The sequence below is a fragment of the Thalia democratica genome, chromosome 5, assembly GCF_965202585.1.
Source record: "Thalia democratica chromosome 5, ktThaDemo2.hap1.1, whole genome shotgun sequence".
NCBI classification, from domain to species: domain Eukaryota; kingdom Metazoa; phylum Chordata; class Thaliacea; order Salpida; family Salpidae; genus Thalia; species Thalia democratica.
Genome location: NC_139169.1, coordinates 50,817,185 through 50,831,626, shown reverse-complemented (window position 1 = coordinate 50,831,626; position 14,442 = coordinate 50,817,185). Strand labels below are relative to the sequence as shown.

Genomic DNA, 14,442 nt, shown 5'->3' with positions numbered 1-14,442 from the left:
ATATCTACTTTGAGAATTTGTTTTCTACTAAAATTGATTTAAAAACCATTTAATCTTTGTTATCAACATCATTAAAAACCTTGTTTATAAAAAACTAGAAGAGTACTAAAATGAACTATATATTTTTTTACTTTTGTTTAGGTTGTTTTGTTTCAAAAAATTCTCACATTTTTAACTCTTAGGAATAATTTTTATTAAATTTAGTTAAATAAAGTAAAACAAACTCTAAATTTTTAGAAAAAATATAATTGCTTAAAGTACTGTTTCTGTCAAAATGAATATAGATATTGTAGGAAGGGTTAGACCTCCAACACCTGGTGAGGTATCTGGTCTTGTTTATGAAGGAAATAGAGTTATGGCTGAAAGAGGAGGTGTTGGACACAAGTTAGTTTTACATTCTGTTTGTTAAGTAATTATTACAAAAGTTTTAATTAGATTTATTATCAAAATTAATTTTCATTACACTAGGTTTTTATAACCTTTTTAGAAAAAATAACTAGTTTGACAAACTATTTCGTTTACACACTGCTTAATTATGTAGTATTTTGCAGACAAGGTTATTAATTATCATATAACACTAATTGTAAACTATGTGCTGAACATGAGGGTCAAGCAGACTTTTTAGTGACTAGAAAATAAAAACAAGCAAGAAACAAAATTTAAGTAAGACTAATATTTAGTTGTATAGAACTGAGTTTTGTCTTTATAAAACTGGTTTTGTTTACTTTCTGTTTCGAATACTTCAAAAGTTGTTCAAGTTTGAAGACAATCAGTTTTTGCTATTGTTAGTTTAATAATTGTTAGCTTCTAAAATTAGTAGCTTTATCAATAATTTTTGTTGAAAAAAAACTGAAATACTTATATTTTGCTACCTTTTCACCAGCTTTATTTGGTATTCTATGTTATTATTTGAAAATATTATAAAATATTTAGAACTTATAAACTAAATTATTATTTTCAACTACGATAAATTTAACTTATAAATTATTTAGATACAGTGTATAAAAACCTTATAAAAATTTTTATTTTAAAAATTAAAGCTTCTTCTTTTTACTGTAGTTTATTTTTATTATACGCGCCTTAGCTTAAGTATTAAAAAGGAGGTCTTTTTTAAGTAAAATAACCCACAGTCTTGCCTAAAATTACCCTAAAAGACCATACAAGATAATGAGGGTAAGTAGAAAAGATTTATATATATTTATAAGTACTTTAGGTAGTTTAGGGTAGTTTTTAGAAACTTAAGTTTGAAAATAAAATTTAAAAAAATTGTTAGCCTTCATAGTTTCTGAAATATTTAGGGTAGAAAAGAACTAAAATTACTTTTGAAAATGAAAAACTCAGTTCTATCCAACAACGTATAACTCTAAGTTTGTTTTTTACTGATCAAAACGTCATTTATTGCTTCTTTCTAACCCACTGTGTAATATCTGTTAATAAAAAAACATGATATGTATTTGTAAATTTTTTAACTTACTAACAAGAAGCTACTACATCGAGTAATTAAGCCCTATATACTAATTATTAAGTTTTTAAGCTGCTTTTATTTTATTTTTTTTCAAATTATACTAGTTTAACATAACAAATTAATTATTCTTTACAAAAGTTATTATTTAGTGTTTTAGTTTATATATTTAGCTTCTAGGAATTAAAATAGTCTTGTTATGTAATAGAAATAATATTTTATACTTAAAACTTTTATTTAATTTTTGTAAAAAAAGTATTTATACTAATTAAAATAGTATACTTCAAAACAACTAAGCTAAAAGTTGTTTTTATTTTTACTTATTATTTCAGCTTCAATATTTTGTTTCTTCAAGACTCACCAAATGCAGAAATTTTCAACAAAACAGTACAGCCTCTCTTAGATTTATTTATTGCTGGGTTTAACACTTGTGTTTTTGTTTATGGTGAAAGTGGTAAGTTTTACAACAACTTTTTTTTTGTTTTATACAAGATTATTGTTTTTTTTTTCAAAGTCACTATCACTAAATTATATATATTTGAGCATAAGTGGTTAAATCTATTTTTCAAAGATCATCATTTTTTACATTAAAAAGTAACCTACCTAATGTTTCTACCATTTTTAATAATTCAAAGTAACTGTTCATATGTATAAATGTTTAAAGTTAAATACTTTACTAGCTTTACGAGCATAAAGTTAATTTTATAGGCAAATTTATTAATTTTTCAAAAAACATAAAACTTTAATGTCAATTATTTTCCTTATCTTAAAAGCTATCTATTTTTTTTATTTATTTTAGAGAACGCACCTTTGTCTTTAATTAAAAAAATTGGTTTCGGGTTTGAATTATTTCATGGGGTCCTTCCAAAAATAAAGGTTTTTTTTTTCATTATTATTGTTTTAGAACCAAAGTAAATATTTTTATTTTTATTTCCCTTAGTTTGCATGTTATTAAACTCTTAAATGGTTTTTTTTATAAATAATGTTAATATCTTTTACGATTGGCCCCAAAGCAAAATGATGTATAATACACTATCATTTGCCTTGGCCATTTCCGAGATAAAAAATTGATAAAAGGAAAAAAAAAGTTAATAAGAATGTGAATTACAACAAATTTAATCAAACTAAAATATTTTAATTAAATTTGTTTTAATTCACATTCTTTATAATTAAAAATTACCATAATAAAAAAAAAACATTTTATTTTTGGAGAGACCCCATGAAATAGTTAAACCCCAAACCAATTTTTTTTTAAATTAAAGACAAAGGTGCGTTCTCTAAAATAAAAAATAAATTTTTAGATAGCTTTTAAGATAAGGAAAATAATTGACATTATAGTTTTATGTTTTTTGAAAAATTAATAAATTTGCCTATAAAATTAACTTTATGCTCGAACTATCTTTTTATATAAAGCACAACCAAAAAAGATAAAAGTATAGTGTTTTACGAAAAACCAATCTCCTGCTTCAATTTTTTTAGCATTCTTTAAAAAAGTTTCTCAGCATAATCTTTAATAATGTGTAAAATTATTTTAAATAACTGACATTTTAATGTTTTACTAGTTATTGATTATATATGAAAACAATCAGTTTAATTTCCTTTTAATTTTACTCATAAACTTTTACTTTTTATATTTTCATTAAATCCGCTTCCTACAAGTTGCTTTTAATATTGACTAAAAAAAACTTTATTTAAATCATAAGTAAATTGCTATAAGTAGGCGGAGAAAGTAAAACTTTATTAAGCTGTTTTACTAGTAAATTAGCCTTAAAAATTTATGTTTTCTACATTTGTATAGGAAGTATTTAAGAATACAGGTAATATCTCAAAAAGTGATTGATTTTTTTTTTATTGAAGGTATATCTAGTATAAACTTTAACCATTTAAATAAAAGCAATATTAAGTTTATATAATCTCACACCCCTATTACCTTAGTATAGGTTTTTTTTAATACAACTGCTTTTAAGAATCTAATTTTTTACATACAACAGGGTTGCCACACACTCAGAGTATTTTGAAATGAGAATATATTGATTATTTTTTAACCTAGGATGACTCTGGGCAGTTTTGGTTTTTTAATAAAAATCTCAGCGCAAAGTTTTTCTAGATCTACAAGGAGATTTAGTTGATTGAGTTTCAATATCTTTTATTTTGTGTACCCAATTTTAAAAGTTAAAATAGTTAAATCTGAAAAAAATAGTGTTTGAAAAATTATTAGAAAATATTTAAATTTAAAGAAAGACTATAAACAGAGTTGCAAAAAAACCTGGAATTTTGAACAAAAATCACTTAAAACCTAGAGTTTTAAACAATTTTTATGTAAAGTAAAGAAATCTTGATTTAATAATAAAAATTAAAAAAATGTTATGGAAATATTTGTTTTTGCTATCATTAAGCCTTTTTTATTAACAAACACATTTGAAGTAGCTAAACACTATCTTTTTAATGATGCTATACTGTTTAAGACATTTTATTACCCTAAACTTAGTTCTATACTAAAATAGACCATAAAACTTGTACTTTTGAAAACCTGGAAGAATTTTCTTAAAATCTTTGGCAACCCTGTATAAATCATTGGTATTGTGGGTAAAAATAAATTAGAAACTTTTGTTTCTGTTTGTATATAATATCTAAAGTTCTTAAAGTTAGTTAAGTAAACGTGCAGTTATGCCTTACCGATGCGATAGATCATGATTTATGATAGAATATTTGTTCTATGAAATTAGTTATCTTTTACTGTGAAATTTTAAATTTTCTGGTACTTGGATGTCTATTGATAAAAAATTAAACTTATTTATGATAAGAAAATTAGTTTGAAAAAAAACTGATTTTTTTCTTTTCTGCTTCAAGTATTGCAAAAGTGAATTAAGTTTAAAAGTCATTTTTTTTTTGTCTTCAAGATCTACCTGTTTTTTTTAATTATTTACTAATTGAAACTTAAATTCTATAGGTCATGTAACCTAAAAACCAATACAGAAACCTCCCTTTTATTAATCTAAGGCTGGAGAACTTACAATAGCAAACTACAAAAAAATTCAAAATTTTAGGTTTTTAAGAAAAAAAAAAAGGTTCTCTTAAGATTAATTGTTTTTATGTTTAAGTTTAAAACTAATTGTTTTAATTGTTTAAAAACTACTATGTTTTAATTTAAAAAATTTAAATTAACCTAGGTTATTTTTAAATAAATACTATATAATCCTAAGAAAATATTTAAAAAATTCATTACAAATTGTGAGTCATTTTTTGGAAACAGTTACTGATTATTTCAAGTAATTTTTTTAACTGAAAAAAGTAAAAACTTTTCCTAAACTTGAAACAGAAAATAGACGAAATCATGTTTGAAAAAAAGTAACTCAGTACTATTTAACCATATATTAATTTTCTATAAAATTCTACTTTCATTATCATGATTTTCTAGGATCTATAAGGTTCACTTTCTGCTTAACCATCTTTTTTAGCCCATTGTGCTTTGCACTCAATCTTATAAAGTTAAATATTCGACCGTCAGTTTATGTATGGAACTTAACTCCTAATGTTAATAATTTGAAAGCTCACCTTAATATATTGATTGTAAAGCTCTGAGACACCTGAAGCAAGTCTTTATCCTTTTTGATGTTATATAAATCAGAAATACTACCATATTACTGGATGGTTCCCCTTTTAATTTTATAAAAAGACTCTAAAGTTATAGAGATAGGAGTACAATTAATCTTTAAAAAATTCACAAACAGTACTTCACTATTTACTTAACTTATTCGCAAGCTTTAGTAAGGTCAATGAAACCGATATACGAAGGTACAATTTGTTCGTTTTATTTCTCTTGCAGTTATCATACATAGAAAATCATATCTTTCGAAGAAATTTTAGACGTTAATCCACATTATGTTTAGAATAAACACTTTTTGCAAGCTTTTGCGGTTGATTAAGAATTTCATTTGAAAAGGCTTTTCCATTATTTCTAAGAAAATAAGTTCAACTTTAGTTGTTGCAATTAGACCTAGAACTAGTGATCTACCGAGTACAAAAAATAAGGATTCGGCCGAATCCGAGTCTTAATTTCAAATTAGGAATTGGGCAAATCCAAATCTCAATTTTGAAACTTGGATCCGGCCGTGTCCAAATTCGAATATTTTAATAATTAGAATCTGAAAGATTTAATCTGCTTGTTATGTTTATAAATGATAATTACGTAAAATATATTTTCTTATTTTGTGAAAAGAGCTTGTACAATATTTTTAACGTGTTAATTAATGAATACAATGTTATTTTAGAAAAAATATATTTTAAAAGCAAACAAAAAACGAGTGTCTTGCTGGTAAGAAATTAAGCTAAATGCACAAAACTAAGTTTCAATATTTTGATGGCCATGCGAGCAACATTACAATTAAGTTGTACTTTTGTTATGCAAAATAAATAAATTAAAAACTTTAATAAGTGCTTAAAGCAGAAAACAAATCACAAATAAGTTAAAACATTTAACATAAGAGTTCGTTCTTATTGCAACTATAAATAAATTACCACATAAACTTTCGCAAGTGTTCATATTTATAAAAAAAAGTGCAATTGAAAAAGCATGGAGCCGTAATAAATTGTGAAATATAATACCAACTGTAGTGAAGGCTTAAAAAAGAATAGGAATTAAAATTGTAAAAAAATAATTAAATTCCACTTAGGATTACACTTTTACCAAAACAAAAAATAAATATAGCTTAAATTAAGCAACTGTTTAAAAATATAAAACGAACTACAATCGTAAAAGATGTCTCTGTTAAACTACAAAAGACTATTCTTGATTTTTCAAGTTGTGGTTCAGAAATAAAAAAATTTCGCCGGTCTTTTGAAGCAATCGATTGCACCTTTGCTCGTACAAATTCCCAGCTTCAGAAAATAATCTTTTAGGAAAAACAGAAGATGATGGTAAAACACGATATTTCCTTGCGAAGCTTAGAAGGTGTAGGTATTTTGTCTTGTTTAAATACCACAAGTTTAGGACTTCATCCTTTCAGTTTCTGCATTAAAATTTTCTGTAGTAAAAAAACCCTTTATTTCTGCTTTAATTTCTTCATCAATAGAATCCTGTTGATCGTCATCCTGTAAAGCTGTGTTTGATTCTATTTTAAACAAATAACAGTAAGTTGAAAACTTCTTCGGATCAAAATTTACATAGTGTTTTGGTTTCTCTGGTAGCAATATAAGAGAATCACCACCTTGATTAGCTTCAAAACAGGTATGCTTTTTAATATTTCATTTTAGCTGCTCTTCAACATTATTTTTTAGTTAAGAAGAGAAAGTGGGAAGTCGATATCGTAGATTTAACAGCTGCTATGACTAACAGTAATTTGTTTTCATCAGGTTTAAGTTGTTGTCATTGTTATAGAACCTTCTTTCGCAAGCCTCTCCTATACTTTTGGCTAAAGTTTTACAAACATTTGATACTTCCTCTGAATTTTTATAAAATTTAACAGACTTTGTCAGTGATTTTGCATGCGGGATCACGCTAGAGAGCAATGCATTGTTTTTACTACACTGCTTTGTTACAAAAAAAAAGTTTCGAGCTGTAGAATAATGTCATTAACCAGCTGCCATTCTTCAGGTGTAATATTCGAATATTAACCGTTTTTATATTTAACCACATAGTACCGGACACTTGATTTTAGCTTTTTCAGTCTATGTAGCATAAGATATATTGAGTTCCACCTTGTATCCACATCTTGAACAAAAAGCAAGATTTTTTCTTTTATTTGTGCGTGGTCAAAATCTACCTGGATCATAAATAAAATACCAACAACATTTACATTATTCAGGTTGTCACTTTTTATGTCAAAAAACTGCCCTTAGTTACCTTAAACTGTCCTGAGTCACCTCGATATTTTTCAAATTCCTAGAAAAAACTTAACATATTTTCGACATCAATAAAAATCAAGTTTTTAACAAAATTGGTTATAAAACAAAGTATAAAAAACATTGAAAAGAAGCTACTTTAAAAGTGTTTAAAAAAAAAAAATGTGATAATGATAATTTTTTTTTTGTCTATATGATAGATTTCATTGTGTCAAATCAAAATTTTACTACTTAATATGTGAAAATTGTTTAAAGTTCCAGTTTTTTTAGTGATTTTTGTTCAAAACTTTAAAGTTCCAGTTTATTTTTTCAAAATTTCTCAAAATCCAGATTCCAGGTTGTTTAGTATAATTTGTCAAATTCCATGGTTCCAGGTTTTTTGGCAACCCCGTATAATTTGATATAACTACAGTTATTTTCGATTTTGTTTTATAAAAATCTTTCATTCCAAAAAATATAACATCAAAAAAAAAAAAATTATTAAAAATTTGCGAGCTATGGATGTTGGTGGGCCAACATCCAAAGTCTCAGTTGGGTCTGGTTGACTGTCTGTGGGTAGATTGTCAAGCTGAACTTTTTGCCTATACTTTTCTTGCAGACGGGGTGACTTTCTAGCACGTTTTTGCTTAGGACCCTCTGCTGGCAGGTTGGTATTTGTATCATTTAAATTGCACATAATAAGAATAAAATTCTTTTATACTTACTTATTATAATGTATCAGTGAATTTTATCTATCAATACTAAAGACTGTTCTAGACTACTCTATATAAATTAGACAACTAGTTTGAGTGATGTATCTTTACACAATATTATACAAAAGAACCACACAACAATATTACAAATATTTTTACTTAATAAATAATTGCTGCTTTTAAACTTTTATATATCACTAGGCAAATATTTTTGATGAAATGTTTCATCATTAATTTAAGCCTTATTTCTCATGACTGCAGTAAGTTCTAAATATTTTCTTAATATTCCTAGTATAACAATGAATAAAGCAAGTAGTTGCAGCAGTTCATTACAAATTATTTAAGATTTTATTGTTCACAGTTTTTTTTTTCTTTAGAACATTGATTTTAAAATAAAATATTAAAATGATTGAAGTTATAACATATCTGTCATAAATTAAAACTATCAATCGAATAAGTAATAAAATATTAACAAAAAGTATTTCGCTAAAAGTATGCAAGCATCTGCTTTAATGTTACATACCTAAGTTACATTTTTTTTTTCTGTTTAAGTTGCAGCAGTTCATTACAATGAGCAAACATAAAATACTAAACATATGATGAATAATTAAGAGCGGTTATCTATAAGGCTGAGATTAAACGCCTTAACTATGTGCTTAATTTTGTTTGAGAGCCTCACAAAAATGATATATCATAGTTTTATACTGTGTGCAAAACTTTAAATCAAAATTGATAAGGCTTTTTGAAGTGTGAAAAACCATTTTTTTATTTACTTAAGCGTGAAATTATTAACTAGTTTTACATTTCATTTAACTTTTGACAAACAGTTAAGTAAAATTCAAAAAATTTAAAGTGGTCTACCGAATCCAAATTTCAAATTCGGCAGAATCAGAGTCTTATTTTGAAATTAGGATTCGGCCGAATCCGAGTCTTATTTTGAAATTTGGATTTGGCCAAATCCCAATCCGAGTCTGAATCTTGGATTCGGTAGATCACTACCTAGAACCTTTTCTCTAGTTTTAGATTTTTATAGCTTCAGAGTGCAATTTTCATTTAGAGTGCAAGATTCATAAAACTTATAAAAAAGGCTTGTAAGTTTAGTTGGCGACTTAACTTTGTTGCTCCGTTATTTATTATCAAAACTCTTGTTTTTTTTAAACCCTATTTAATAACATATTGTTTATCTATCTCTTTTAGTAAAAATGTTTAGCATGACTAATAGTATATGTTGTAAATAAAAGTTCTTTTTGTGTAGAGTTGAGACAGTATTATTACTGTTCTTATTAAATAAGTATTTCTTCGTTTATTTATAAAGAGTACAAAAAGTGAAGTTTACAAGTTGTACTGTTGTCTCCTACAACTGTAAATTTACAGAAATAGCAACATAAACCATTAAATATAAACATTATTTTTTTAATTTTATTATGATGATTTTATTAAGTAGTATGTACTTAGAAAACTTAAAAAAAAACATGTATCTTTTACCTAAGTAAATTTCAAGGTCTCTTATTAAACAGGTAGTGGTAAGTCCTTCACTATGACAGGCGGAGGCCAAAGTTCATCAAATCAAGAACCTGGAATAGCTCCACAGTCTATTGGATATATAACCAATCATATACAGAAACAAAATGAAAAAAACCCAACACGTTTATTTTCTTGTTTTTTTTGAATGAAAGCTATTAACCATTGCAAATGTTTTAATTTCAATTAAAAATTTTCTAAAAAAAGTTATGTTTAATTAGTCTATTTTTTAAAACTTTTAACAACTGAAACGTTTAAGTATTTCTTATAATACTTTTTGAAAGTTATTCAATTAAAGAACTTGAATGTACATAATAAAAAATAATGTTCGCTATAATATCAAAAAATCAAGTTCAAGATTTGAAAGAGGCCAATTCTCAAGAAATAATATAATTTGTAATTGGAAAAATTAATATAAACAATAAAGATTATTATGGTAAAGTATAAATGCAAAAAATTCATAATGTTTAAAACACGCATATTTTAGTAATTTTGAAAATTTGTTTTGGTAGTTTCTCAGATTAAATTTTTATATTAAAATAATAAAAATGTACCAGAAGTTTCAATTAACGAAAATTATTACAATATATATTTTTACTAAAACAAAGAACAGGGTTGCAAACACTTAGGCTTGCTCGAAATTTTTATGCAAAACTCAAGGTAGTTTGGACATTTTATCCAACTCTCAACCTAGTTTTTTTTTAGAAAGCTAGGTGTTTTTTAATTGGTAAATATATTGAGTACTTTTTAAAACTTTTGACGCAATAAATGTTTATTTTCATGGAACATTCAGTCACAAAAGAACATCCTGTAGTTAATTCTGGTAAAGAATATAAATATAAAATGAGAATGATCCCATACTCAATAAGAAAGATCTGATGTTTATTGTGAAAGATCTAGTAGTCAATAATGAAGATGTTATAGAGGACAAGTACCTTCGGAACTTTAAAATAAGTAACAGCATGTTAGAGGTGTACATTTACATTTTTCAGATTAGTTTAAACTTTGCCAACAGCAACGCAGATCGTCTGTAGAAAATAAAAAGCAAATCTCGTCTTGTAATAGATGTTGGTGGAAAATTATAAAAAAATTGTAGTTTTTCAGATTCACATCAAAATCAACTTCAGGCAATTAAGACTGATACAAGAAAGGAATTTGTCAACAACAATATTAACAAAAATTACCTTTAGGGCGTAAATGAGCGCAAAGAACGCAGAACCAGATCCACTTGGAAAGTAGTCTTGGGCGTGTCGTCTGTATTTAAACCTTATATTCGAGAAGAAGCACGAGCAGTATAGAAAACTAAAATGTTTCGAAGCAAATACATCAGCCAATCTCTTCTCATAAAGATTGCATTTCTATAGTATTTTCAACGTAGACTAAAAAGCGACCTTTCAAGAGCTAGATATGCAGCAACTTGTTTGCAAATAAGAAGAATAGGCAAACTGGAGAAGAGCATTTGGACCACTTTTGGTATTGTAGTATGTAAATAGTCAAATAAACCGAAGCATCAACCAGCGTTTGAACTTAACAGAAATGCTTAAATCGCTGTAGATAGAATTGATCAATCTCATGGCAAAAAGTAACATGTTCAATTTAATGTTTGTGAGGTAAAATCTCCTCAAAAAATTATAAAAGTATAAAACCTATAGCCGCCGAAGCTATAGGCGATTGTGTTTTTTACACTTTAGAGAAATCAGATACAGTAACCTCTCGCATCTTTACGCACTTATGGCGTTACGCACTCTCGTTTTGTAACACATTTTAGAATTCTAAAAAGTTCAAAAAAAAAACTTTATTTTTTTTTTAATTGCACAAATTAGGTTTATTTTATATTTTTAATTTAAAATTCCTCAAATTTTTAGGCATGAAATTTCATTCCTACTAAAAAAATCCATTAATATATCTTTAATACAATGCAAGACAAGTTTATCCTTATGTGGGCAAAGGTCAAATTAAAAAAAGTTGTAGTAACATAAACAATTTTTATTTTTTATAAAAAACTTCATTATATTTTATATATTTTTGTTCAAAAGAAGAAATCAATTACATCACCAAATGCATATTTTTTGTAAAAGGCTATAGAAACAAATTTTAATATAGACACCACACCATTTCTTAATTGTAAGCAAATGCTTAATTATAAATTGAATTTGCTAAGTACAATAGAATATAAATGTTAAGTTTCAAATAAGTCAAATGTAAATAAAGATAAAGTCTACTTATTATTAATATTAGTATAATTTTTTACAAGTACTATTATTTATATAAGTTTAAATCTTTTTTTTAATATATGTATAGTTTTATCTTTTGTTTTCATATTTATAAATAAAGTAAACAAATTTTTTAAAGTGGAAAAGTCACAGTCTGCTTTTAACTAGAAGCAATATCAAAAAACAGCCATTATAGTGAGTATATTTATAACCTCTTGTATTTTTACAACCTCTCGTATCTTTACATTTTTTTTCTGTGGAAACAATGTGCGTAAATAAGCGAGAGATTACTGTACTCAAAACCTTCTTGAGAAAAATACTATTCGTCCTCATTCAGGTACAGAATCTCTAGTCTAAGACATTGTAGCAGGAGCAGCAAATATTTTGTTCAATATAGCATATATAAAAATCAAGTCCCGAATACCAAAAATATATTACAATCAGGTACTATGAATCACAGTCGTTCCGTGGTAGCTTTGGAAATATATGTTATTATAGTTCTTTATACGATATTGGTGACCACTCCAATGGTGCCATTACTAGTCAAAAAGTTAAAGAAAAATAAAAGCACTTTCCTGTTTCGTAGGTTCCGAGAGGAATTTTTTTTTACCTAAAGACCGTAAAGCGCCAGGGAGGCTTGTATGTAAAGTAGAAGGTACAAGAAACAAATGATAAGCATTCCTATTTAGCTTCAAATATTATTAGTATTAAATTCTAAATAAATGAAAAAATTATGTGCCAACCATCATAGCCTTAAGATTATTATTTTATGTTTAAAGTTTTTTTTTAAATATAACTATGTTAAAGTTCTGTTTAATATTTCTAGAGTTAAATTTGGTCTCAGAAAATTTGTAACTGTTTTAATTCCCTTTAGGTAAAAATTCAATGAGCTAGGGGAAGTATAGAAAGGTGCTTATAAGAAATATGACAGTTGAGTTTATTGCTAAAAAACTATTTTTTTATGCCAAGTATCATAAAAGCACCTTGTTCAAAATTTTAGCTGATTTAAAAAGTTTTCATAGAAGCTATTTTTAGGTTTTCTTAAAACAAACATATTGTAAACTGTAAGGGACCCAAAACAGCGACCAACAAGTAAAAATTGATTCATATGTGACAACTATCAAAAAAAAATTGTGAATAGTTTAAAGCAGTTTAAAAAAAATTACACTGAGGCACTTTTAGATTTTATGTAATTTAAAACACTTTTTATATTTTACTTATTTCAGAAAAAAAAGCAAGAATCGCCTCCATGATATTTTATTTAAATTGTTTTAAATTCTGCACTATGTGTTTATGTAATAATTGCTACATGTTAAACTGTTTCCTAATAATCTAAGGTCGCATGTTTTGGGTTCCGCACAGTTTACATTGGATTGTTTTCAGAAAATCTTTGAAAACTTTTTTAAATCAGCTAAAATTTTGCACACGATGTTTTTGTGATATTTTTAGAATAAAAATTAGTTTTTTAGACTAAAACTAAGAGGTCGTAATTTTAATAATCACCCCAATGTAAAGTTATGTATCTCTTTATATCGTGTATAATTATTATCTTTACAGAGCGATTAATTTTTGAAACTTAATAAACTTAAGAAATTAAATTAGGAGTTATTTAAAAAAAAAAGAAATATTCATGTCTATTTTTTATATAACAGAACGGTCAAATCCACAAGTGTCTGCGCGAGCTTTTGATGAAAGAGGCAGAGTACTTATGTACTGTTATGAAATTTACAACGAGAATATAAAAGATCTAATGGCTTCTCGTGGTGCTATGACTAGTATGTTTTTAAATATTTTATGTTTTGTACTTTGCTCTATTTAAAATCTTTAATCTTATATGTTAAAATATAAATAAGTGTTTTTTTTTTCATTACTGTGTTTGATATTGTTTTTACTGTTGTGTATTAGGTTCATAAATTGTTGTTTCTATACAAAATACGCCTAGCCGAACTCAGTTGGTAGTGGGCCTATTTTTTAATAACAAAACATTCAACCTTAAGTTGTTACTAATGCTAATTACTAAAAGTTAAAAATTTGTCTGAAATTTGTTAAAAATACATAGTTAATTATTATTAGGCTTATAATTTTGTTTTGTTGTTTTCTACAGTTTTTTTGTGAAAAATAATTCATGTTTATAAGAAAAGCTTAACAAAAAAATACAGTGCAGTGTTGAACAAGTAAAAAAAGTAAATTAATCAAATTAAATTTTTGTCAAAATAGTTCTTAACTAGAACATCTTTTATAGTATTAATTTTTTCAATCAAAGTACTTTAATGAATATTTGATATAACATACACATGTTTTAAAACTAACTTTTGTGTGCCTTTTTAAAAAAGTTACTTTAGAAACTTTTAAAGAATTGGTTATTTTTCTATACTTTTATTTACATGATACTTTTTTGCAATTAAATATATAAAAATGACTTTCAAATTGTGCATCCTTCAAATTGTGACACAACTCAACTTTTTATGATAAAAATTATATAAGTAAATAACATCAAAAAATCTAACAAACTGTATTTATTATAATACAGCAAGAACATATAACGAACCCTTAGAGCTAGCAACTACTGCACAAAAAGGAACTTATATTAAAAATCTATCTTTTGATGTTTGTAGAAATACTACGGATGCTATAACAGGTGTTTAACACTATATATGCTTACATATTCTTGTATTATTTTGTTCTTAATATAGTTTTTGATTTATACTGAATA

At 25.8% G+C, this 14,442-nt stretch overlaps 1 protein-coding gene across 3 annotated transcripts in view; it reads left to right on the top strand.

The window, feature by feature from the left end:
* The first annotated feature begins 243 nt into the window (after positions 1-243).
* The window catches only part of LOC145835471 (coiled-coil domain-containing protein 78-like), a 77,382-nt gene continuing 63,183 nt past the window's right edge, over positions 244-14,442 (top strand). For 2 of the 3 annotated variants that reach the window (XM_082943080.1, XM_082943079.1), the window contains exons 1-5: positions 244-384; positions 1,795-1,916; positions 9,513-9,641; positions 13,382-13,504; positions 14,260-14,367. In XM_082943080.1, coding sequence (XP_082799206.1) covers positions 275-384; positions 1,795-1,916; positions 9,513-9,641; positions 13,382-13,504; positions 14,260-14,367 — 592 coding nt within the window. In that variant the 5' untranslated portion in view covers positions 244-274. Of the gene's footprint in view, positions 385-1,794; positions 1,917-7,900; positions 7,950-9,512; positions 9,642-13,381; positions 13,505-14,259; positions 14,368-14,442 lie in introns of those variants that run through there. The other variant, XM_082943081.1, reaches the window with a different exon arrangement.